Source organism: Panthera uncia, chromosome D2 (genome assembly GCF_023721935.1).
Source record: "Panthera uncia isolate 11264 chromosome D2, Puncia_PCG_1.0, whole genome shotgun sequence".
In the NCBI taxonomy this organism is placed as follows: Eukaryota; Metazoa; Chordata; class Mammalia; order Carnivora; family Felidae; genus Panthera; species Panthera uncia.
In genome coordinates, this window is record NC_064818.1 from 58,758,077 (window position 1) to 58,785,105 (window position 27,029).

General features: G+C 45.5%; 1 protein-coding gene across 3 annotated transcripts in view; it reads left to right on the forward strand.

Annotated features, from left to right (window-relative positions):
• Positions 1 to 1,056: 1,056 nt before the first annotated feature.
• SUFU (SUFU negative regulator of hedgehog signaling) overlaps positions 1,057 to 27,029 on the forward strand; it is a 112,785-nt gene continuing 86,812 nt past the window's right edge. For 2 of the 3 annotated variants that reach the window (XM_049645641.1, XM_049645643.1), the window contains exons 1-2: positions 1,057 to 1,459; positions 4,821 to 4,955. In XM_049645641.1, the coding sequence (XP_049501598.1) occupies positions 1,278 to 1,459; positions 4,821 to 4,955 (317 nt within the window). In that variant the 5' untranslated portion in view covers positions 1,057 to 1,277. The remainder of the gene's footprint in view (positions 1,460 to 4,820; positions 4,956 to 27,029) is intronic. The other variant, XM_049645642.1, reaches the window with a different exon arrangement.

A 27,029-nucleotide genomic window follows, 5' to 3' on the forward strand; every position in this document is an offset into this window, starting at 1 on the left:
CTGTACACAGGAAAATAATTCTCAACCCGGTGCCTTAGGAACTAAAAATTCTCCCAGAGATGCCTGGCTGGCTCAATCGGTGGGGTATATGACTCTTGATCTGGCGGTTGTAAGTTCCAGCCCCACGGTGGGTGTAGAGATCACTTAAAAAATAAAATATTTTTAAAACTTCTCCCAGTTACAGAAAGTCAAAGGTAATGGGAAAGAGCAGATCCATAGTAGATAACGAATTTTGGTGTTCCTCAAGGCAATCTGCATACATCTGCATAAAACAGAACAAAGAAGAGATTGTCATCACTAAAAGCATTTATCAAAAAAATTACCAAGTCTTGGTGCGCCTGGTTAAGCGGTTAAGCGTCTGACTGGATTTTGGCTCAGGTACTGATCTCACCGTTCCTGAGTTCCAGCCCTGCATAGGACTCCACGCTGTCAGTGGAGATTCTCTTGGGAATCTGCTTGGGATCTTCTCTCTCTCCCTCTGTCTCTCTCTGCCCCTACCCTGCTCACGTGCTCTCTCACCCTCTCTCTCTCTTTCTCTCTCTCAAACTTAAAAAAAATTACCAAGTCTTTTAAATTGATCCTAGTTTAACTAACTCTTGCCACTTTTAACAGGAGTCCAAAATAAGTATTTCAACATAGGACTCCTGAATTTGGCGGTGTTAGTGTCAGTCAGTAAGAATGTCAGAAAGACATTCAAAGACGGTAGGAAACATTCAGATTTATAATCTGTTAAAACTAATGACACACTAAGAAGTGAATGAATCAATCCATTATTGTCAGATTTATGTTTAAATTCTTGTTAGCATCATGTTGGAATAGTGACAAACTCTTTGGCGGCGCACTTCCCACTGCTTTCGTGGGACCCTAGCACCTCAGGATGCCGCAACATCTCTATTTAAACCTGGGTTCCTCCTAACACTAGGGGGAGGCCAAGAGCCTTGGGACGCCCCAACACAAGGAGAAGGAGGCGGGACCTACTGTCAAGTCACGCCTTCCCCACCTGTGACTGGCACAGACACTAGCCAATGGATGCTGGAATAGGGCGCTCCGACGCCCCGCCCTTTTGAGCGCCCCGCGGCCCCCAAGGCACCCTCTGGCCGTCTCTGCGGCGGCGACGGCCTGGGCAGACTGTGCGCGGTGCGCAGGCGCGGAGCCTAGACCTCGCTGCAGCCCCCATCGCCTCGGGGAGTCGCACCCACGGAGTCCGCCTGCTGGCGCGTCAGTGCTCTCCCTTTCGTCCACCCTCCCCGGTCCCCCCAGCGCCCTTACGCGCCCGGATGGCGGAGCTGCGGCCTAGCGGCGCCCCCGGCCCCACCGCGCCCCCGGCCCCTGGCCCTAATGCGCCCCCGGCCTTCGCCTCGCTCTTCCCCCCGGGACTGCACGCCATCTACGGAGAGTGCCGCCGCCTTTACCCTGACCAGCCGAACCCGCTCCAGGTTACCGCTATCGTCAAGTACTGGTATGCTCTGGGCCGCGGGGAGAAGGACAGGGGCGGGATGGGAAGGGTTAGAGCGCCGAGGGCGAAGTCATTTGCTGGGGAGAAGGAGGTGGAGAAGAATGGTTAAAGCACTTAGAAGGAGGGCGTCCTGCTGCGAGGGAAGGAGTTAAGGCTCAAGTTGAGAATGGGGACAAAGGGGTTAACGGAGCCAGTGGGTAGCGAAGGGTTAACGAGGGAGGATGAAGGGTTAACTAGGATTAGGAGAATAGAGTGAGTTGGGGGTGTGTGTGGGGGGGGGCGACAGGAGAGAGGGAACTGTAAACGTGGTGAAAGGAGGGGGCGCCTGTAGGGGGTCATTAGTGGGCGAGGGGAAGCCGGGGGCGGGGGGCGGCTGAAGTGGGCTGGGGGAGGCGAGGCGGGGCCTGGGGAGCATAGGAGAGGGCTTTGGAGGAGTGCGGCTGGCGGAGCTCAGAGGGCTGGAGACTGCACAGGGTAGGGGCGGCTCTGGGAACCCCGGCTCTCCCGTAGGTTAAGAGGGGGAGCAAGTTTCGAGAGTTGTGTTGGTGAAGAGAGGAGGAGGACGTCTCTTTTGATACCTTCCCAGTGAGCTCAGACGTCAGATCGGTGCCGTGCTTTCGCGTTTGAAGTTTCACGGAGCAAGTTTTCTCGATAAACTTTCTGCTTACTCGGCACGGTTCTCTTTCTTCAAGCAGAGCTGCCTCTGGCTCTGCAGCCGCTTTGCTTTAGGACATTGACTGGAACAGAGGCAGGATCCGGGAGAGCCATGGTTTGGGATTGAAGAGGACCACAGTAAAAAATGAAAACCTGGGACGTGGACACGGAGGAAAGAAGTGCAGTTAAGATGTTAAGAGGAGCTTCCTGTCCACAAACTTCAGGATTTAGGCTGTAGTCTCTAAGGGAAGCAGAGAGTAATCCTCAAGTGGCCCTGTTAAGATCAGACCTGTATACAGAAGGGCTGCCCTTGGGGTAGGAATGGTCCTTTCTTGTTTCCCATTCCTGTTTGCAACCTTCTCTTTCTGCAGCCTCTGGGCAAAACAGGTGTTATAGGGACTCTGACAAAGAGCCTGTCTTCATGGTCTTTCTGGACCAAATTGACTGAGGAATTGGTTGAATCTGTCCAGAACCGCATTCATGCATTGTGTTAGATGATCCCCTTCATTGAGTCCTGAAAGACTGTCTCTTCAGGAAGCAGCTTGGAATGTGGCCAACGGGGCAGGTAGACCCAAAGGGGGAGGTTGATAGAATGGATGTCTTTGCTGGTTACCTTTCCCTTTAGGGCTGAGTCTTCTCCAGGATAACCTCTTAACTTCATCTGGAGGTGGCAGAAACTAGACTGGCTAGGGCTGAGGCCAGTTCCGTGAGTCAGTAGGAGGATGTAAAGAGGCTGACAGCATGGAGTGACCTGGAGTCACTACAGTCCTGCAACTGCCTTGTGGGGTGTAGTTAGGTGTTCAAGGAAGTAAGTTCAAGGAAGAGCATCAAGGGATTCTCTGGGTCCTTGGATAACATCTTTTTCTAAGTGCAAAATGTGATTATTTTCTATATACTCATCTGTTTCCCATCAGGTTTATGAGTAAGAACAGAACACTCTGTGCTTGGGACAAGGTTAATTTTGTCTGACTCTTGGTTATTCCCTGCAGTTATAGTTTTAAGATAAAGCCTCATTACGTGATGCTATATCCTCTGAGAGACTTGGCCAGAAAGAGGGCTGCAGGGGTGTGGCAGATAGAGTATGGAACTGTAGATACTCTTTTCTACTTGTTGCTGGATGGACCTAGGCTGAAGAAGGAGCAAGATTGGGAATTTGCAGCAGGAAACCCAAGCAGATATGGAGCCTGTAGGCACTCCCATCTGTTCTGGGGTTCGGCAACTACCATGTGGTTCTTCTCGGGGTAGCTACCCTTTTGTTTCCTCCTTTCCCTAGCAAACTTTTCTGTATCCAACTGGTTGTGGAAATAGTCTCATGATTTGGCCAAATCACAGTTAAGGGAAGACACAGAGATTTGTCCCTTTTCCTGATCCACTCAGTTCATATTCTTAGCTATTTGTAGCAACTCTCTTACAAGTTCTATAAATAACTCAGCATTTCCTAGCAGAGAATAAGGATTTCTATAAAGGCAAGTAATACCCTGACAAAGGAGGATGAAACCAGACCTACTAGTTTTAAATAGTATTTAAATTGCATGATACTGGCACACGTGCTGGGATCACATGTAACATGTATTTTATTTGATCATTAGCGTTCCTTCAGCATATGATCCCAATTGCAAAGTGCACTCCATCAATGTCCCAGGGGCAGGCAGAGTTTTTGCAGTCTGTGAAACAGTCAGATGTCCAAGGCAGCTCAAATGCAGAGTGTTTGTGGGCTAAATGCAGACTTCCTTCCGCTGATGGTTCCATTTAGTCTGTTTCTCAAGTCTACCAAGTTTCCCTATTCATTCTGAAGAAACATAGGACTTTTTTTTTTTTTTTTTTTTTTTAAAGAGCACTAATTGCTCTACTAAAGGAATAAAGGAATAAACCCTTATGGAATTAAATCCTCAGAGTGAGATAATGACTGAATCTCTTCCTCAGCTGCTTCTCTGTTGGAATTATGGGGGAAGTTTAATGTGGTCCTCAGAGGCCCCAAATCATTTAATATTCTAGCTCTACCTTTGAGGCAACAGTCTCCTAGGATCATCTTCCAAATGCAGGCACTCACAAGGCTCAGCCTGGCCTGCTGCGGTTCTCTGTGCAGAGCTGGGCTAGCCTAAGTTTGGCCTTTGTCACTTGCATGATAAAAGACGAGCTTTGGTCTGTGGGGTGCAGGCTGGGGTCTAGAAGCATTGGGTTTGTTTAGAACAAACTGTAATTAACATAGGGCACAATATAGTCTTTCAGGAATTAGCTGTCTAAGAGGCAGGAGTGGAGCTGAGCCTCTGCTTCCAGGAACAATGCCCATTGGGGATGCTCAGGATGGTCTTTCAACAGAAGCCAATTGATTGACTAATGCACCTCTTGCTTTGAAGCTTGGCATGTTTACAGGCGCCATGGAAGAGAGATAATCCCTTCCAATCCCGTTTGGGATTGGTAATTTGAAACAGGAGCAATCAAAAGGGACAACCACCCACTCTGTTTTATTTCTAAAAGAGTTCCTGCATATAGGGGACAGGAGAAGGGAGCCTCTTGTGCTTACGGAATCGGGCAGTTTCTAGCTGCCCATCCCTTGGTCTTATCCCAGAGAGGTATGGCCTCCTTTTAGTTATCTTTCATCCCAGGTTCCTCCACGATGGGGTCTTTAGATTTGTAAGGCATAACTGCTTAGCTTCACATTGTCTGCTTTCAGACTCACACTGACTCCCTTGTGTTTTGTGTTTTGCAGGTTGGGCGGCCCAGACCCCTTGGACTATGTTAGCATGTACAGGAACGTGGGGAGCCCTTCTGCCAATATCCCCGAACACTGGCACTACATCAGCTTTGGCCTGAGTGATCTCTATGGTGACAGCAGAGTCCATGAGTGAGTGTGTGACACCCGCCCACCCTCCACCTGTCTGTTTCTTAGCCTTGAGCCTTATTTCTGGGGTTTCCCTCAGCAGGGGTGATAATGTCATAGTTCTGTGAAGTTGGCATTTTTCAGGTGGAACCTCTGGGTTTCTGCCCTCTGCTTATACCTGCATATGCCAGAGTGATCCACGTCAGCACCCGAGCTCTGCTCATCTGGTGTGGGACAGTGTTGATGATGAGCAAGTGTTCCAAAACCATCAGAGTTTTCTAAGCTTGCTTTGGTGTTTGAGCCCAGAGGACAGTCAGCATAGCTATGACCCAGAATTTGAGTTGATGCTTTTAGGTCTACTTGTTTTATTCCCTCTAGCTTATTATGAAGAATTTTAAACATAAAGCAAAGTTGAAAGAATTTTATAGTGAACACACAAATACCCACCACCTAGATTCTGCAATTAACATTTTACCTACTTGCTTTATTATGAATATATCCATCTCTATCCTTCTGTTGATCTTATCTACTCCTTGTCTACTTCCTTTTAACCTGGGGTTGTCTGTACTCAGATTATCTATAGTACATTTTTTATTCTAGTCTAGTCTAGTCCCATTTTCCGCCCTGTACATTTCTGCCCTGTACATTTCTGTACACACCTGCCTTCCCCACTTCCCTCTATAACCACTGAATTTAAACAATTTTTAATATTAAGTTAAACATCAACTTAGTGTTAAGTCCGCTCAAAAAATAAGTTACATTAACAATAATGAAAGCTAACATTTATTAAGTATTGATGATGAGCCAGGTATTCTTCTCTTCACTTTGTATATATAAACTAATTTTATTTTCAACACAGTCATGTAATACTGGTAGATGCTCATATATGCCCCATTTTATGGATCAGGAAACTGAGACACAAAGAGAATCTATAACTTGCTTAAGGTCACGCAGCTTAGAAGTGGTGGAGCAGGATTCTAATGCAGGCATTTTGGCTCCAGAGTTCATACTCTTTAAAAAAAAAAAAAAAAAAAAAGTTTATTTTGAGGGAGAGAGCGCACAAGCAGGGAAAGGGCAGAGAGGAGAGACAGAATCCCAAGCAGGCTCTGTGCCATCAGCTCAGAGCCTAATATGGGGCTTGAACCCATGAACCATGAGATCATGACCTGAGCCGAGATCACGAGTCGGATGCTTAACCGACTGTGCCACCCCGGCACCCATCCAGAGTTCATATTCTTAATGACTGTGCTCTCCCATTTCTTAAACAATTATGTCATGTACTCCAGTAAGTTACTGTCTGTAATTAAAACAAATTTTTTTTTTGTTTCCATCTACACCTTTTCATGGGAGGGATTCTTTTCTTCAATTCAAATGTTTTCTTGGGCACCTGGGTGGCTCATCAGCTAAGCATCTGACTTTGGCTCAGGTCATGATCTCACGGTTCATGAGTTGAGCCCCGCATCTGGTGAGCACAAGCCCTGCTTCTCTGCTTCGGACAAGCTTGAGCCCCACTTTCGGTGAGGCCTGCTTCTCTCTCCTTCTCTCTCTCTTTGCCCCTCATGGGTTTCTCTCTCCCTCCCTCTCTCACTGTCCCTTGCTCACTTGCGCCCTCTCTCTCAAAACAAACAAACAAATAAATGTTTTCCTTCTCTTCCCCCTTGTTAGCATGGTTAATCAAGAGCTGATTCTATTTCTGTTATCATAGCCTCTCCTGTTTTTTTGTTTCTTGTCCCCTTTTGCCTCCTATACTATCATTTTGGTATCTTGGTGATGACTACTTAGCATGTGTAGGTTGAAAGACTAGCAGGGTTCTTCCTGCCCTGCCTCAGCATAAGAGGCTGGTTCTGGAGATGATCATGGTATCATGATGAAGAAGATGATAATAATCTTTTTTTTTTTTTTTGCTTTTTGTAGTTCTTACTAGCTTCTTTATCATTGCATCAAATACTTTACAATCTTACCAGGTTCTTTTGTTATCTCCGTTTTATAGATGAGAAAACGGAGTCACTTAGGGGTAAATGAATTGCCTAAAATAAAAGAACTAGGATTCACTTGAGCTGTCTTGAGTCCAAAGTCTGAGCTCTTAACCACTGGGCTACTTTACCTCTCTGATCACAGGTCCAATCCAACTTCCTCTTCTCTCTTGTTAAGCTGGGGGCGCAGGCCTCATCTCCTTACTGATCACATGTCGAGAGCAATGCCTGGGCCTGCCTTTACAGCCTTCCAAACAGATCCATTGCAATGTCAGCAGAAGGCTTTGGGAACAGTGAATTAATCTTGCCTGAATGGGGACCCTGCATTACAGTATTAATAATGGAGATAAAATAGCAAACAGATGTGGGGAGTAAAGGCACTATGCTGGACTTTAATGTATATTTTTAATAAGAACCTGCAGAGTGCAGTGAGCCTGTACCTTTTTGTTGACAGATTTATTCCAGTCAAAGGAATATCATTTCCTATTTGGGTTAAAGCTTCTTACACTCTATCTGCTTATGGGGTATGGGTCCAAGGCCTAAAGTGACAAGAAGAACATAATTGAGAAAGCTCCATATTTCACAGGGGGTAACCTCTGAATTAAAGACGGCCTTCCTTACTGTTTTTTCATGTTTGAAAGTACCCCTTTATATGTGTACAATTTCTGTCTGATAAAACACTTTGATATTTGTATGTCATTTATGACAATAGTGAGATCTCCATTTGGGCTGTATCTCACCACTGGAATCTAGTGTTTTCTGATATTATGTCCTACATCTAGAAGGACATGGAAGGAGTGTTCTTGGATATTTACCCAGTTCTGGTCTATGTTACAGAAGTCAAAAGTACCTTTGTAATTGGCCTTGTGCTGGTGTGACTGGTCTCTTCTCGATCCTGGTAAGTTTCTTAAAGAAAAGTTTGCTTTTCCAAACATTTCATGTGGCAAGGCCTCTTTGAAACAGATTTAAAAATTCTTATTTAATTTAGTGTTTGAAGTTGAGGTTAGAAAGGCGAGTGTTCTATCATCCAGTTTAAGTGCTAAGAAATGTTGAATTGGAATTATGGCAAATGAGTCTCTGGTAATGCTCTTCTCCCACTGTCTTTTCTCTTTCCATTCAGTGAAAAAAGGGCCGAAGCATTGGTTCATTTATTCAGCATACATTCGTTAAGCACCTATTTTGTACCAGACGCAGAACATCCTAATAGGTGTCTGAGGGATAAAATGCCAAGACGTAATTCCTGTCTTAAGGAGGTCATGTTCTAGAGGGGAGATGAATATAAAGAGAGGCTTATAGTACTGGGTAATAAATGCCGTAATCCATGGCTGAAGAACATGACCTGGGAGCAGAGTAGAGGGCGTGACTTTTAGTCAAGCTGCTGGATTGGAAGAAGCTCCAGGGAGGAGGTGAAGTTTGAGAGGCACTTGCAAGCTGCAGGCCAGTAGGAACGGCACAGGGGGAATCTGCAACCTGACACTTCAGGGTGCCAGCACTCACTGTCAGGATTGAGGGGACTTTAAAAATCTTCTGGCCCAGTGTTTCCCAAACTTCTAGTGCTGCCTTCATGATTTTTGCCATGTAGTAAGATCATCTATTCTATGTTCTCTTTAACCCCCCTTTTGGAGTGCCTGGCTGGTTCCGTGGGAGGAACGTGATATTCTTGATGTTGTGGTCATGGGTTCAAGCCCCACGTTGGGCATAGAGCTCACTGAAAATCAACAAACTAACTGACTCTCCCCTTTTAAAAACTATTATAAATATATTTTTTAAAGTTTAATATATATTAAATATATATTTTAAAGTTCAGTCATGGGGCGCCTGGGTGGCTCAGTCGGTTAAGCGTCCGACTTCAGCTCAGGTCATGATCTCGCGGTCCGTGAGTTCGAGCCCCGCATCGGGCTCTGTGCTGACCGCTCAGAGCCTGGAGCCTGTTTCGGATTCTGTGTCTCCCTCTCTCTCTGACCCTCCCCCATTCATGCTCTGTTTCTCTCTGTCTCAAAAATAAATAAACGTTAAAAAAATTTTTTTTTAAATAAATAAAAGTTCAGTCACTACCATGTATGGAAACCAGTATCACTTGCCATAATTTAAAGGTAACTATAGAAATAAATGCAGTGATAACAAAGCAATATTATTAAATTCTGATTTAGTACTGTGGCCTGTCACAGAAGATTCTAAATCTGAGGCCAGCTTTCTTTTTTTTTTTTTAAGTTTTTTTTAATGTTTATTTATTTTTGAGAGAGAGATTGACAGAGTGTGAGCAAGGGAGGGGCAGAGAGAGAGGGAGAGACAGAATCTGAAGCAGGCTTCAGGCTCTGAGCTGTCAGCGCAGAGCCTGATGCGGGGCTTAAACTCACAAACTGTGAGATCGTGACCTGAGCCGAAGTTGGATGCTCAACCGACTGAGCCACCCAGGTGCCCCGGCCAGCATTCTCTTTGTTCAAGAGATAAGCAAGTATGAGAGAGGTATTAAAAAGATACACTAACACCAAATAAAGCCTGGCCCTAGACATGATTAGAAAAATTGACAGTGAATTGTAAAGGGAACTTAAAAAAAAAATGATTCAGTACTATTATTATTATTTTTTTAATTGTTTTAATGTTTATTTATTTTTGAGAGAGAGAGAGACAGAGCGCAAGCAAGGGAGGGCAGGGAGAGAGGGAGACACAGAATTCAAAGCAGGCCTCAGGCTCTGAGCTGTCAGCACAGAGTCTGATGCGGGGCTTGAACTCACAAACTGTGAGATCATGACCTGTGCCAAAGTCAGACGCTTAACCAACTGAGCCACCAGGTGCCCCTGATTCAGTACTATTATTGTCACAGACAAATAGGAAACACTGATCTAGTCCATGTCCCTTAATTGTAAGTGGAGGAAAGTACAGCAGGCTGCTAAAGACCATACAACAACCAAATGAGAGTGGCAGGGTCTCCCAGAGTCCCCACTCTCCTAAGCTCTCTTTCATGAATGGGAAGAAAGGAATGCATGGATATTGTTTGTTTTTAACCTAATAACATAAGCAAACTTTTTTTTTTTTTTAGCTTTTACTATATTCCAGGTTAGTGCTAAATTCTTTTTATAAAGTTATCCCTTTATGTAATCCCTATAGTAATTCTACGACACAAGGAATTCTTATTACATCTTGCTTATAGATACAGGCATTTAGGCTTAGTGAACTTACTGCATTGGTGGTAAATTAGAAGCCATGTCTAGTGATCCCACAGCTTGTATTCTGAACCACTATGCTGTATTGCCTTTGCGTTTTATCTTATTTTATTTATTTACTTATTTTTAAATATTTATTTAAAAAAATATTTATTTATTTTTTGGAGAGCACAAGCAGGGGAGGGGCAGAGAGAGGGGGATAGAGGATCCCAAGCGGGCTCCATGCCGACAGGCTGACATTAGCGAGCCCAAAGTAGGGCTCGAACCCACGAACTGTGAGATCATGACCTGAGCCAAAGTCGGATGCTCAACTGACTGAGCTACCCAGGCGTCCCTGTCTTTCCATTTTAATGAGTTACTGGCATTTATTAAATGCCTACAGCGTGCCTCCTCCCATTAAGATCTTCCCTTCTCACAGCTTGTCGAGGATAAGGACAAGCAGAAGTCCAGGGGTCCCTTGCATTTCTTCTTGCTCCTAGCAGGCTTGCTTTGGGAGCAGGAGGGGACCCCCACCCTGGTAGCCCTAAAAGGAGTGAAGAGCAAGCTGGTTGCATGAGCCCTGAGATGGCCAGGTTCTTTCCCTCTTCACATTCACCAAAGGAAACAGGACAAGAGAGCACTTGTTTGAATTAAAAGGCTCTTAAGAGACTCTTTCTGAAGTTGGAGAGATGGAACAAGTTCCAGCTCCGGGCAGCCACGGGCAAGAATGGAGTGCTTTTCTAGGAACCCCAAAGGCTCCCCTCAGCTGACTTTAGCGGCCGGGATTGTCGTGTTGCCCTTCCCCTGGGCTGGGAGGTGTGAGCGTCAGCTGCCAAGTGCTTGTTGGAAGCTTCCAGCTCTGGCCCTTCCCTTTGTGGCCGGCAGCTGTGTACTGGGACGTGAAGATTTGCAGGGCTGTGGAAGAGGTGGCTTCAGCACCACTCTCTGTGGGGATTTCTAGCTGCCCTGGTGCTTCCAGCAGCCCTAGCTGGACCCAAACGACAGGAGGCCTAACCAGGGTGCAAGAGGCTGGCCAGTTGCACAGTGTATTTGTGATCTCAGGCCGATTTCCCTGGTGGGATTCCACTGAGCAGGTCATCTGCTGTACATGTTGGCTGGTTCCAAAGACAGACTCTGTGTGGTGTTGGCCCACAGGCTGGCCGCTCCACAGGCTAGAGCCTCACCTCTACCTCCCATGGTCGATCTGGGCCCTGCCCCACAAACGCTGGCTTCTTGGTGGGTATGTCTGGAGTTTGGAGTTGTTCTTGCTCCCCTTGGGGCTGGAACTGTTGTTGCCCGGCTTTCTGTGGCTGCCCCTGCTGGGTTGGTAGAGGACCTCCTTTTCCCTTCAGGTTCCCTTCAGGTTGGGCTCTGTACCAATGAGTTATTTATTAAAATACTGGATACAGATTAACTTTTCCACTTGTTGTTTTGTGTGGCCTTGGTCCCCTGCAGTTGGGAAATGCTAATTTTCCCTCCTTAAAGCTGGGTTTGCAGGAACTTTTTAATGTGTCATTTCATCCCCTGGGGTTTCCAGTGGAAATCCTGCCTTTGCCATAACACACCTGTCCTAGGAGCGTGGTCCATCCTCTGGTCGGACCTTTGCTTTCTTCCCAGAGCTCTCGAGAAACTGACAACCGGAATCCCTTCTGTAAGCCACCTACAGATGGCAGGCCCTGGCCCTCCTCCTGGCTGGCACAGCAGGCTGAGGAAGTGCTCTGCAGGCTCATGGCAGGGCAGGCCTCCCTGAAGCTTTGGTCCCCTCAGCCTTTCATCCCAGAGGCGTTAAGTTTTGGGAGGACCGTGTGAAATGGTGGTGCTCTCTGCTAAGGGCAGAGGGTCTGGACTACCTAGAGAAAGTGGGGTGCCATTGGTCCTTGCCCAGAGAGTAACGGCCAGCAGCAGGGCTAGAATTCTTGAAGCTGAAACCACCACTTTGGGTTGGATTTCAGGGCCCAGATCTCCGAGTTTTGAAATGTTGAGAATTCTGTTTCTTTTGTAACCTCAGGAAGACCTAAGGAAGTGTGGGGCTCCCAGCAGATCTGTGTGGGTATGTGGCCTGAAAAAGCATTTCATTTGCAGTGTGGATCATCTCTTCCTTCATGGGGTAAGGATTCCAGATATTTCAGTTCAGACAGTTGAGACAATTCGGATAGCGGACAATTGGGAAGAGGTTCCTTGAGCTGGCCCAGTCAAACGCACTTTAAAAAGTTTGAGCAGCCTGATTATCAGGAGTGACTGCCACTCACAGCGACACTGGGCTGGTCAGCACTGGAAGATTTCCTTCTCTTTCCACAGAGAGAAACAAAGACTTGGAAGCCTTTATGGGTTTTACATGATTGGATCTCTCAGTCCCAGGAATCTTCCCTGTTCAGCTTGCCCTGCTAGTCTCCCGTCTTCCACACATGAGGCTTTTTCCATATCGATTGCTGGTCCTTGCACCGGCCGTGTTCTGGGTCTCAGTTTGCCTTGCCCAGAATTCTGACTCAGAGCTCATGACTCTGGACTTTAATCTTTGATTCCTCAATTCATTCTTCCATCCTGCCTCTGAGGTATCCCACTCAGCTACCTTTTCTATTTCAGTAGTGTAGTTCTGACGTCGGGTCCCAAGGTATGTGTGCAATGTGACCTTGTCCTCTCTGACCCGAGCTCCACAGGCATGGTCTCCTCGCGCGGCATGTACCTTTGTAGCTCGCTGCCCTGCTTGCCGAGCTTTCTGACACAGAGCCTGGAGCTGCACAGCACACCTCCCCGGCAAAACTATCTCGAGGGTCCCCGTCAGACAGAACATTTGGGAAGGTGATGTGTTTGGAGAGGGGTGGGGGGACAATGAGAAGTTACACCTACCTTCTGTCCTCAAAACACCCAACATCTGCTTGATAAAAGGGGCCGAGACCCTGGGAAAGAAGACAATGAGGTTTGGGGCTGGGAGCAGTGTTTTTGGCTTTGCCTGATTTCTGTGGCTTGGAGGCTGCCTCCCCTCACCCTGTGAACTTCAGGGCTTTGAGAAACTCAAAATATGTAATAATAATTGTAAGTACTTTAGTTCTCACTATGTGCAAGGCACTCTTCTAATTTCTTTCTCTCAGCAGCTCTGTGGGATAGGAATTGATATCTTTTTTGTAAGGAAACTGAGGCACAGAAATGTTAAGGAACTTGTGCACCCAGCCAGTGAATGCTGGAGCTGGGCCGTAAACCCAGGCAGTCTGGCTCCAGCAGGCCTCACCCGTCCCTTCCTCTACTTGCACAGGGGCAGAGTGGGGGGCAGCTGTTACAGTTGTGCACCTAAGTTCAAAAGTATCTTGGCTTAATGGAGTGTGAATAGTTAAGCAGGAAGTGCTTTGTAGCAGAAATGTTGAACTGGATGTTGAAGCAACTTTGTAGAGAAGAAAGAGTCCTGCTGGGTAATGGCAAGAGGGTAAAACTAGAGGGTAGGTGACAGGATCCTGTGTCATCTCTCCAGTCAGGGCCTCTGCTGCCTTAGTGTAGTCATTTTTAGTAAGTTGCCAGGAAAAGTCTGCAATTCTTAAAAGCACAAAGGTGATGCTTCCAGCTTGGGTGTCAAGTTCACATGGTCATGCTTCTTTAGTGGCCAGGGATGTGCCCAGCATTCCATCAGCCCAGAGTGTGTCCTGACCAGGATGTGTGGGGTCTCTGATCATTCTCTCTGGGGAGGGAGGGCGTGTGGAAATGAGGAACACTTCAAAGTTGGGAGTGCCTACACCGTCTGGCTGGGGCGTCTGCAGTGCTAATCTGGGAAGGATATTTTTTCTGATATAAAGGTGTCTTTTTACCCTGGAGAGGATATTTTTTTCCCTCTGTCCTTATATTAATGCAAATTAGTTTATTACTTTAAAAAACACTTTAATTTCTGTAATTAATTAATTATCTTATTGTGGTAAAATGTATATAACATAGAATTTACCATTTTAGCCATTTTAAAAATTTTATTAAAAAAAAACTTTAGAGGCATCTAGGTGGCTCAGCGGGTTGAGCGTTCAACTTCGGCTCACGTCCTGATCTCATGGTTTGTGGGATTGAACCTCACTGACAGCACAGAGCCTGCTTGGAATTCTCTTTCTCCCTCTTTCTCTGCCCCCTGCCCAAAATAAACATTCAAAAAATTTTGTTTCATTATTTTTAAAAATCTTAACTCCAGTATAGTTAACATACAGAGTTATATTAGTTTCAGGTGTACAACAACATAGTGATTCAATAATTTTGTACATTACTCAGTGCTCATCATGATAAATATACTCTTAATCTCCTTTACCTACTTCACTCATTCCCCCTCCCTCCCCCCACCTCCCCTCTAGTAACCATCAGTTTGTTCTCTATAGTTAAGAGTCTGTTTTTTGGTCTCTCTTTTTCTTTGTTCATTTGTTTTGTTTCTTAATTTCCACCTATGAATGAAATGTAATGATTATTTTTATTCAATGGACTTTATATTCTAGAGCAGCTTTAGGCTTAACAGAAAATTGAACAATGGGACAAAGAGTTCCCATACACACCTTTACTTTACTTTGTTTGTAGTTTCCCCTGTTATTAACATCATGCATTAGTGCAATACATTTGTTATAATTGATGAACCAATACTGATACATTATTTTTAACTGATGTCCACAGTTTACATTAGGGTTCACTCTTTGTGTTATACAGTTTTATAAGTTTTTTTAAAATATTTTTTTAATGTTTATTCTTGACACACACACACACACACACACACACACACACACACACGGAGTGTGAGTGGGGGGAGGGACACAGAGAGAGAGAGGGAGACACAGAATCTGAAGTAGGCTCCAGGCTCTGAGCTGTCAGCACAGAGCCTGACGCAGGGCTCGAAATCACCAGCGGTGAGATCATGACCTGAGCCAAAGTCGGACGCTTAACTGACTGGGCCACCCAGGTGCCCCCAGGTTTGTAAGTTTTGGCAAATACATGTCCTGACAAATACCATTATAGTATCATGCAGAATAGTTTCACTGCCCTAAAAATGTGCTGTTTTTTGCCTATTCATCCCTTCCTCCCTCTCCCCAAGCCTCTGGTGACTACTAATTATTTTGCCGTGTTGCCTTTTCCAAAATGTCACATAGTTGGAATCATCCAAAACATAGCCTTTTCAGACTGACTTTTTTTTTTTTTTACAAGCAATATGCATTTAAGTTTCCTTGAAGTCTTTTTGTGGCTTGCTCATTTCCTTTTATCACTGAATAATGTTTCATTGTGTGTGTATGTACTACAATTTATTTATTATTGAAGGACATCTTGATTGTTTCCAGTTTTTGGCAATTTTGAATAAAGCTGCCATAAGCATTTATATGCAGGTTTTTGTGTGGACATGTTTTCAACTCATTTGAGTAAAGTTGCTGGATCATATGGTAAGACTGTATTTAATTTTGTAAGAAACAGCAAAACTGTCTTCCAACGTGGCTGTACCATTTTGCATCCCTACCAGCAGCGAATAATAGTTCCTCTTATTCTGTGTGCTCACCAGCATTTGGTATTGTCAGTGTTTTGGATTTTAGCCATTGTAATCGGGGTGGATTGGTATCTCATTGTTGTATTGGTTTGCAATTCCCCGATGACATATGATGTTGAGCATCTTTCCATCTGCTTATCTGCCATCTGTATCTCTGCTTTGGTGACTTGGTTTCTGTTCCTAACGTCCTCCCACTCCCCACTTCACCCCCAAACACACAAACCCTTTTTCTCACATTATGGGTTCAGACAGTGGGGCTAATCATGTTTTTGGCATGTTTGCCCTTTGGTCACTTCTCAAGCTATTAAGTAAGTTAGTTCCCCTGAGTAGATGCTGAGTCCACATCAGAATTCCTCCGTCTCTATTGGTACTAACTGGGGCTAGCTCGTGAATTCTCTACCTTTTCCCCGATCATGGCGTCTTCCATAAAATCTGTAGCTGGTACTGGGACCCATAGTCTCAAGACCAAGGTTCAAGATTGATTGTGCCTTCCAGTACAGATGATAGAAGGACTTGTGAGCAAACTTTCCACTCTAGGTCCTGGTGAGTTTCTTCTTGCTTTAGATGAGAAATTAATACAGCAGGCTCCTTGAGGTCCCAGCCAGACCTCAAACTCTCCGTCTTAATTGAACCAGCATTGAGAAGATTTTCCAAAATCCAAAACTTTCCTGGCCTGTACCTCTCTTGTTCCATCCATCATTGTTGTTACTTTTTAGTTATAAGTTTGCTTTTTTCACTCATAAAGACAGTTGAACCATTTTACCCAAAATGTTGGAAATTAGAGAAGGGAGGAAAAAAAAGTATTCCTAATCCTCTCACCTTTTGTCTGTGATCCTATATCTATCTTCACGGTGATTTCCATAAGTAATTCGTGATGAGTGTTGCTGTCCCAGGTGTGTGTAGGGCTTCTGTCTTTTTCGAGTCCCCTCAGTTTGGGAGTTAACGTCTTTCAGAGCTTCCCCACTGCATGGCTAATGCTCTTTTCGAAATTCAATCAGCCCACAGCTGCTAGGGTTTCCAAATTCTGAAAACAGCACATTTGTTTGGGAAGATGGTTCCTACTCATTGCCATGTTGCATTAACTACATTCTCCTCGTTCTCGGCCCCCTGCCCCCCTGCTTTAGCTGATTGACTTCTCACAGGTATAAGGAGCAGTTTCCATAGTAAATGTGCTGTGCTGGCTACCCACCTCTCAGTTAATACCTAGTCCCTTAAATACAAATCACCATGCTTGGTGGTGGTAGCCCTGAGGATGTGTGTTGTTCCAACTGTTGTTTTCCCTTTAGAAATGTGATCGGTGATTAGATCTGGTGATCACCATCACCCGGAAATGGACACCATGAGTCTCCTTATTTCTCCCTTTCTTGGGTGTGTGGATACAGAAGACTGAGATGGCTTACATAGTGCCCCAGGCTCCTCGTACCCAATGTGCACAGAAGTTTCATAGGTATGAGCACAAGTATAAGCACAAAGGATGAGATCCTTTTCAGGTAATTGCCTGAAATAAATGGGCTGTCATTCAGGGCTTGTGAGGCTTTCTGCCATACACAGGAATCAAATGATTGAACAATAGTAGATCTCTCCTGGCACTGGGTCTCCCATTGATGGGTGGGGACACTTGATTCTCATTCAGCATTAATCACTGGCCTGTTTGGAGGCCAGCCATTCATTTGGTACAGAGATAGTCACTGCTTGGGCAATTCTGGGCATGAGGTATATATTAATGGCAGCATACTCTTGGTCTGGTCTTCATGGAGCCTCCAGTCTTTTTGGCTGAAGAGTCCTTGAACTGGAAAACATTATGGGCAGGTGGGCCTGATAACAGCCTCGGAGCCTGAGGTCATCACACGGAACCTCCTTGCCTTCTTTTCTGCAGTCCCTGCCTTGAAGCCTGGTGGAAGGCTTTTTCAAGCAGGAGTCCTGAGACTCAGAAACATTGCGAGGCCTGTGTTTGGGGCTAGACCAGTTGCCCATTTGTTGGGGAGAAAGTGGGTTCATAGCAACTTCTGAGAGGGACGTGTTCCACTGGACTCCAAGCTCTATATTAGTGTGTTAGTAAAAGTGGCCTTCAAAGCTCCCTTTCCTTCCTACTCCCTTCCATGTTACTCAGGCTTCTTGAGGCTCCGGTCATAGAACCGGCTTTGCCACAAGAAGGCCAGTCAAGGAGATGCTTTTGTTTTTCCAGGGCTGACCGCCCTGTGATGCCTGGGGGCACTTGGAGCCCTGCCTCTGACCACCGGTTTCCCTTACTCTGATCTCAGGCCTTTTAACATGAGGTCAGGAGCTCAGGAGCCATGCCTGTGGGGAGGGGTAACTACTAGAGAATGGGGCCTGGCCCAGGCTCTCCATCTGATCCCAGGGGGTCAAGCCAGCTGGCTGCACTTTCTGCTTGTGATGGATTTGACTCCTAAATGCTTCTGAAAAGCTGGTTGGTTAGAGGAGAAAGTGTAGTGAAAACTGACAGCCAACGATGCTGTGGCTTGCCCTAACCCCTTCTCCTTTCTGCTCTAGCTTTTCCAATATATCAGGTTGCAGGCATCCTGGATTCTTGCCCTCCTGGAGCCAGTCTGACAATTTTTCATTCCCGTGGCCAGGGTTTTGTGCAGAGAAAAGGCCCAGAAGGAAGGCAGTAGCTGCACGTGGAGCCTTTGGGTTTGGAGCTTTGAAGGAACATTGCTGATATGGATCCCTTAGTTCTGTGCTAGCTCTGTGGCTGAGGGCAGTTGTCCACAGCATCTTACTCATATCACTCCCCTGCTCAGAACCATCCATTGGCTTCCCACTGGTAACTTTGGGGTTTCTTTGGCTGTTGAGAAAGCATTCTCACATTGGAGGTGAAGAATTCTCTCGGTTCAGCATCAAGCCTGAGCATTTAGCGCTTTCGGGAGGATTCCTTCAGTCTGGACCCTTATTCCCCTAAGAGGGGACATAATCCAAGTGCACAGCATTTTCATAGAGTCAGAGCGTTCCTTTGAGAGGAGGGGTGTGATTTTGGTAAAAATGTCTGAACTTTGCTTTATCGGGGTGGTGGAGTACTTCCAGCATCTAGCACAATGCTTGGGACACGATAAACCTTTAATTGATTTCTGTACCCGTTTAGTGCACATTATCTAAATGTGTGTGTGGTGCTCTGTGACATGCCGAGAGTTCCATGGGAGTAAGAAGGCAATGTTTCTGTGCTCATGGATCTTACATTCTTATAGGAAAAACATGTAAAAGGTTTATATAGGTTTAGATAGTGCAGGTGCTGTGTTGAAAATACAGCAGGGGTGATGTGCTAGGGAGCACATGAGTGGAAGTAGGAGCTGAGGTGGGTGGAGAGGGTATGTTTAGTAGGGAACCAGTGGTGGTTTCCCTGAAGATATAACATTTGAACTCATTGACAAAGTGGTAACCAGGGCTGTCACGTTATTCAAGTCCACGGGCACCATTCATATTATTCTGTGCACTTGGTGCTCCTTGGAGTTGTACAATGCTTTGGTCATTCTACCATGTGAAAATTGTAGGCAGTGAAAATAGGTAGAGCAAAGACCCTGAGGCAGGAGGGACCTTGAGGTGTTTAAGGAACTAAAACAAACAAACAAACAAACAAACAAAAAAACCCACAAAAAAAAACAAAAAAACCACCCGCCAGTATGTCTGGGACTTGGTAAGAGAGAAGGACAATGGAGCATGATGAGGCTGGAGAGTTTGAAGGCAATGTAAAGAATGTGACATTCAACAAATTATCTGTCGACTCGAGGGAAGTCAAGGGATGGTGTGATGAGGGGAAGCAGGAGTATGGTTTTAGGAAACTTTTCCAGTAGTGTGGGACCTCAGCACCAGTAGGAAAGCATGGGAACAGAGTCGAGTGATGTGTTTTATTTCCCTAAAAAGGAAACAGCAGCAAAAGTGGCTCAAAGGAAATGCCACTAAGTCATTTTGATAGTGACTGAGAGGAAGGCTCATTGCTTTTTTAATACTGTCTTATCTTGCTTGTTGTTGAATGTCTCAGCCTTATTATCTCTTTGGATGGCAATGGGAATATGATTACCATTTAGCATTTGCTCAGCTGTGACATAATGTACCCATGTACAGAGCTCAAAAAGTACAGTCCTTGCCCTTGGGGAACTGAGATGCTGAAAAGATTTGTTTCTTCCCATTATCCTCTTTCAGATGTCTTGATCTTCTGGGGCGGCTGGCTTCCAAGGGTCCTGGAGGATAGTGGGTGGACAAAGGCCCTTGGGCAGAATGCTCTGGCCCTTGGGTCTGTAAGAAGCCCCGAGCTGTACACCTGTATGCAGGTGGCATCTTGCTTACCATATCAGACTGGTATTGCCACCGTTGGCCTAGCCTGTCTCCCCACACCCCCCTCCCCAACCCCATCCTTCTCCTCCTTCTTTTTTGTTTATTTATTTAAGCAACCTCTACACCCAACGTGGGTCTCAAACTCATGACCCGGAGATCAAGAGCTGCATGCTCTATCGACTGAACCAGCTAGGTGCCCCATCATTTCTTATTTTTAAAAAATGTTTACTGATTTACTTTGAGCGAGAGACAGAGAGAGAGAGAGAGAGAGAGAGAATGAGTGAGCAGGGAGGGGCAGAGAGGGCAAGAGAATCCCAAGCAGGCTCCATGTTCAGCTTGGAGCCCAACTCGGAGATTGATCTCATGAATCATGAGATCATGACCTGAACCGAAGTCAAGAGTTGGAGGCTCAACCAACTGAGCCACCCAGGCACCCCCCCCTTATCTATTCTTCTTATTATTTTTTTTAATGTTTATTTTTGAGAGAAACAGAGACAGAATGTGAGTGGGTTGGGACAGAGAGAGAGGGAGACACAGAATCTGAAACAGGCTCCAGGCTCTGAGCTGTCAGCACAGAGCCCGACGTGGGGCTCGACTCACGAGCTGCGAGATCATGACCTGAGCTGAATTCGGACGCTTAACCGACTGAGCCACCCAGGCGCCCCAATCTATTCTTATTTAAAAAAAAATTTTTTTTTAACGTTTATTTATTTTTGAGACAGAGAGAGACAGAGCATGAACGGGGGAGGATCAGAGAGAGAGAGGGAGACACAGAATCGGAAGCAGGCTCCAGGCTCCGAGCTGTCAGCCCAGAGCCCGACGCAGGGCTCGAACTCACGGACCGCGAGATCGTGACCTGAGTTGAAGTCGGACGCTTAACTGACTGAGCCACCCAGGCGCCCCCCCCCTTTTTTTTTTTAATTTTTTTTTTAATGTATTCTTATTTTTAAAAAGGTTTTGTACAGATGTTGTTTAAGCCAAAGCCAAGAGTGGGAGCTATTGTAATGATGCCAAGAAACCCAAGCACTAGGCTCTTCATTGGCCCAGAATTCTTATACAGCACCAGCTGGCTTGGAGACCAACCTTTTGGTTTCTTGCTGGTAGTTGGGAGTAGAGGGGAGAATGTATAGTAGGTCTCCACTAAGGGAGGCTGAACTGTGAGCTTCACCACCTTGCAGAAAAGGTGCTGCTCTTGGCTTGGTGTTTTTCCTTTTTAAAAATTATTTTATTTTATTCAAAAATCTTTCCTGGGGCACCAGGGTCGCTGAGTCGGTTGAGTGTCTGATATTTTGCTTTGGCTCAGGTCATAATATCACGGTTCGTGGGATTGAGCCCCACATCGGGCTCTGTGCTGAGTGTGGAGCCTGCTTAGGATTCTCTCTTTCCTGCTCTCTGTGCCCCTCCCCTGCACATGACTGCTTTCTCTCTCTCTCTCAAAATAAATAAACAAATAAACATAAAAATTTTTTCCAGTTTAATGGGGATATAGTTGACATACAGCAACTGTGTAAGTTTAGAGTGTATAGCATAATGACTTCACTTACATATTTTATGAAATGATTATCACAGTAAGTTTAATTAACATCCATTATCTTATATGGAGAAAGAAAGAAAGAAAGAAAGAAAGAAAGAAAGAAAGAAAGAAATGTATATGTGTTTGTGTGTGTATGCATGTGATAAGATCTCATAGGATTTATTCTCTTGGTGACTTTCACATCGGGGCGTCCGGCTGGCTCAGTCGGTTAGAGCATGTGACTGTTTTTATTTTTTTTATTTTTTTAATGTTTATTTATTTTTGAGAGAGAGAGAGAGAGACAAGGGGAAGGGGAAGAGAGAGAGGGAGCCACAGAATCTGAAGCAGGCTCCAGGCTTCGAGCTGTCAGCACAGAGCCCAATGCGGGGCCCCAACCCGTGAACCATGAGATCATGACCTGAGCTAAAGTCAGATGCTTAACCAACTGAGCCAACCAGGCGTCCCAAGAGCATGTGATTCTTTTTATTTTCTTTATTTTTAATATAATTTATTGTCAAAATTGGCTTCTGTACAACACCCAGTAAGAGCATGTGATTCTTGATCTCGGCGTCATGAGTTCAAGCCCTATGTTGGAGCTAAGCATGAAGCTTACTTTAAAAAATTAAAAAAAAATTTTTAATGTTTATTTATTTTGAGAGAGAGAGAGAGAGAGAGAGGCAGAGTGTGAACAGGAGAGGAAGAGAGGGAGACACAGAATCCAAAACGGGCTCCAGGCTCTGAGCTATCAGCACAGAGGCCGATGCGGGGCTTGAACCCATGAGCCATGAAATCATGACCTGAGCTGAAGTTGGACGCTCAACTGACTGGGCCACCCAGGCACCCCCCCCCCAATTTTTTAAATATACCATATAGCAGTGCTAACTACAGACATCATGTTGTATATTACATCCCTGGGACTTACCTTGTAACTGGAAGTTTGTACCTTTTGACTGCCTGGTGTTTTTCTTAGACTCAGTGTCTCAGTCTGGGGAAGCTCTTTGTTCACTGAAAGCCTGGGATAGAGTTAAATGCCCTAAGTGTTGAGAGCCAGGTGAACTCGGCTGGTTTCTCAGCTGAATCAGTCCTGTGAGCTACTGTTTTTAAACTTGAGGAATGCTTTGGGAATGTGGTCCTTGGCTCCCAGCAAGGGATCTCAGGAAACATCTACTTGAGTGAGGCAAATGCATTCCATGAATCTGGTTGGGTGCCGTGTAGTGGAAAGAGCATCTACTACTCAGAGTTAAAACTCTGAGGCCGCTGCCCTGCCCCGTGGCCTCATCAGACTCCCAGCTCAGTGTGAGAATGCAGTCTTGGCGGGTGTTATTTTGCCCTTCCCTCGCCCCTTCCTTCCTTCCTTCCTTCCTTCCTTCCTTCCCTCCTTCCTTCCTTCTTTCCCTCCTCCTTCTACCCTTCTCCCTTCCTCCCTTTCTTTTGTTATGATTATACAAAATTACTATAATATAGCTGGAAGTTTTTAAAAAAATCTTAGCTATGTCAAAATATTACCATAAAACATATTTCAAAAGAAGTGTACAAAGTTTCACTACCCAGTATAATATTTGTGTAAGTCACCAAACACGATTTTAGAACAGCTAATGAAGTTATCTGTAAATGTGAATTGTTCAAAAATAAAAATGTCACCTTTGCAAATGTTTAGGTCCAAGATTGGGAAGTTGGGCAAAGCTGGACGACATGGGCAGCCCTTGAAGGATGCAGCTGATTAAACTCCAGAGCCTAGAAGTTGGGAACCTAGAGTCATCTGCTGATGTTTTAAGGGAGAAATGATATGCAGAGACTGCTTCTAGTGAGCACTAAACAAAGGAAGGATGAATACTAGCTTCTCTGGGAGGTGGGGGGCCCTGGCCAGGTGCTGGACACTGGACCATCCCATTTTAAGCCTCCTAACTGCCCTTTGAGGCAAGTATCCTTATCCCAGTTTAATAGCTCAGGAAATGGGGGCATGCGGAACTTAACTTGCCCAAGGAGCAGCGAGGGAGTAGTGGACTGGGCTTGTGTTAGCTCAGGCATCTTCCTCTGCCAATATTCTTGCCCACATTGCTGGACTCGTCTCTGGCATCTTACTGGATGCTAGAGTAGTATAATTTTGTGTAATTTTCACCCTAAGTCTACCCTGGGACCTCCAAAGGGCCCAGGGAGATCAAGACTAAGAATTTCTGACATCTACCTTCCTCACTTCCCGCTTCCTGATAACTGCTGGCGGGCTCACCACTCTGCCTAAGCCCTTCAGCCCATAACCTTGGGTGAGCATTTCCCTCCTTACCCCTTACCTACCATTCTAAATATTATAAAACTTTGCCTCTTTTCTCAGATTCAATGTAGTTAGTAAACCTTTGTTTGGTCTCAGTGTGTGCACGTCACCAGTAGTCAGTCATCCGATGTCTTTTGCCACCTACTAAGTACCCAGCATTGGTCTGTGTTCAGTGTGTGTCACTTTGGGGGACTACAAAGAGGTAGAAGAATGGCAGGACTCCACAGTATAATGTGAGAGACCCTTGCTTAAAATGTAAGGGAGACCACACAAAGAATTGTATTAGAGATAAAACAGTGCTTTGAGAGAACATAATGTGGGAAAAAAGAGCATAGTTTCACTTAAAGACGTGGTAATTGAGAAGGGCTTTGACAAGAGGACTTGGGAAGATAAGCCTGGACTGGAAGGGCCTTCCAGGGTGGGAGGTCAACAGTAGTCATGGGATCATGTGTTTGGGACATGGGGGTTGCTGGGTGTCATGGCGTAGTGTTGGTAATGGTATGGACCTAGGAGCAGAAAGGCTGCTCAATGTCAGAAATGCTGCACAACACCTGTGGCCTGCCTCATTTTCTTGACCTACCAGTTTGGTGACCCTGCACAAAATGGTGGATGAAGTTAGCCACACATGATAACATGATACAGTCTTGGACACGCACGCACTCACGCACACACACACTTGGATCCTAGTCATGATGCCTTCTTTCCTTATTGCTCATAGACCAACTTCTGAAATCTCTTATTCTGGGACTCCTAAACCCAAGCAAATGATATGGATTTCCTCCAGTATGGGTTATTTGAGGGGAAAAAAGAAAACAAGCAATATGCGTCAAGATGTTTGCCAAAGCACAAAAGAGTGCAGCTTTGGAAGCAACCGCCTGTCCTACAAGAAAGCCTTGGTCAAGTAAAGGAGCATATATAATTTCCTCTTTTGTAGTATATGATAGTTCTACTCCTTTCATAATAGCAAAAATGATTTCCAATATGAAAAATCTGTCCACGTTTGTGAACCAAGAAAATAGTAATTCTTTATTGTCTGAGGGTATAGTGATTGGCTTGGTTGCCACTCTCCTAGCGCTGAAGGGACCAGAGGAGGGATTGAGATTTGAGAACCTGCAAAGAAAGAATTGTGTAGGGTGTTCCTCTTCAGAGTGACCTTTAGCAGTGACCTTCTATCGAGGGAGATCGCCAGCCCTAGGCAGTCGTGCAAGAGTGAGCCCTGGCTTCTCTCTCCTGCCTCCCTCTAATTTCCTGTCAGAGCTCCCACTGACTGAACCCAATCAGAAGCCAGAGGGCTTAGGACCCCGACACAGGTCAGCTTCACAAGGCAGAGAGCAAGGTGAGTATATTGGTTTTCTATGCATAACAAATTATCATAAACTCAGCAGCTTACAACAACACACGTTACCTCAAGTCTCCTTTGGGTTAGGAGTCCAGGCGTAGCTTAGCTCAATGTTCTGTTTCAGATTTCACAAGGCTGAAATCATGGTATCAGCTGGGCTGCATTCACATCTGAGGCCCCACTGGGGAAGGATCTACTTCCAAACTCCCTCAGGTTGTTGGCAGAACACCTTTTCTTGTAGCTATAGGGGTTACAGAAGCTTCTTTAAAGCCAACAACAGAGATAGCGACTGCTAACAAAACATAGTCTTATATAATGTAACATCCTCATGGGCATGATAACCCATCACCTGGCCATATTCTGTTGGTTAGAAGCAGGTCACAGGTCCTGTTGTCATTCAGGGAGAGGAGGCAGAGATCACAGGCGCCACCTCAGGATCCATCTGCTATAATGAGGATGGATCTGGACGGGCAAACAAAATATTCAGCTCAGACACCTGGTGCAGAGAAGGTGATTAACACCTGATCCTTCCTGAAGGTTGGCAGAGGGCAGAGAAGAAGGGAACAACCTGTGTGGAGTCTCAAAGGCAAGGAGGTCATTAGGGTATCCAGATATCTGCCATTCCATTCATTAGGCTTGGTGCTTAGAGTGTTCGGCAGAAGAGGTGGATGGGACCCAGGTCATTGTGAGGTTTGGGTAGAGGTCTGGACTTTCTCTTGAAGATTTAGTGGGGGGAGTTTTAGAGGATTTTTAAGCAGCTGGGAGATATATTCCCTTTGGGGAATGTCAGAGCAAATAACTAAGGAGGGCAAGAAGCAGATCAGTGAGTGTTATGGACATCCAGGGGAAGAATGCAGAAGGCCAACCTATGGTATTGCAGCTAGGATGGAGAGAAGAGGATTGATTTGAGCTGCTGAGGAGGAAGGACAACTTGGTGACAACTTGGTGACTGCTTGTCTGGCTATGCAGGGGAATGAGGCAGGACTGGATGATGACACTTAGGATTCTGGCTTCATAGCTGTATCAGTTTCCTATTGCTAGTGGCTTAAAGACACATTTATGATCTCACAGTTATGGAGGCCAGAAGTCTGACATGGGTCTCACCGGGTTAAAGTCAAGATGTCAGTTGGGCTGCATTCCATTCTGGGGGCTGAAGGGAGAACCCATTTCCTTCCCTTTTCCATCTTCCAGAAGCCACACTCATTCCTTGGTTCATGCCCCTTCCTCCATCTTCATGGCTAGGAAGGGTAGGCCAAGTCCTCATACCACACCTGTCTGCCTATTCTTCCACATCTTCTATCTCTCATCTTTTCTTTGAAGGACTCATGTGCTTAGATAGAGCTAACCTACGTAATCCAGAATAATCTTCCCATCTCAAGATCCTTAACTTAATCACATCTGCAAAGTCCTTTTTGCCATGTAAGGTAACATATACAGGTTCCAGGGATTAGAATGTGGACATCTTTGGGGAGCCATTATATAGACTACCATGACAGTACTCTTTTTCAGTTAGGGAAAGATGGAGAAGGACCAGGTTTGGGAAGATACTGAGTTCAGATTTGCATATATTGAGTTGGAGGTGTTAGAGTCTGCTCCTTTGGGGATAAATTTGGGAATCCTTAACAGAGGCATGGTGCCCGAAGCCACTTTGTGTGGTTACCTGCAGAGATTGCGTGTGGTAAGGAGATGGCAGAAACTGCAGGAAATGGGGCTTTGGCTTCTGTCCTTTTTTCACTTACAGAGTTCCCTAGGGGACGGGTGAAGACCATGAACAGAGAAATGCTCACATTCTGTTTTCCCTGAGGAAGTGCTTTCCAATGGTGCCCTCCTTTTGCCAAGCAAATCTATATTCTCTGCATGTGTATAAGGGACAGAGCAGTGGCTAATTCCAGGGTATCATGAGGTTTGGGGCAGCACTGAGAACTTTGGAGCAAATTGACTTTTGAGAAACTTGGTGCTCTAAGCAAGTGCCAGAGTTTGGATGAGAGGCCGTTGAATTTATTTGGCATGCTCTGGGAGGCAGAGGTGAAGAGGTAGTCTCCTTGCAGAGCCCCAGAGCTACTGGAGGTCTTTGGTTGAGGTCTTTCTGTAA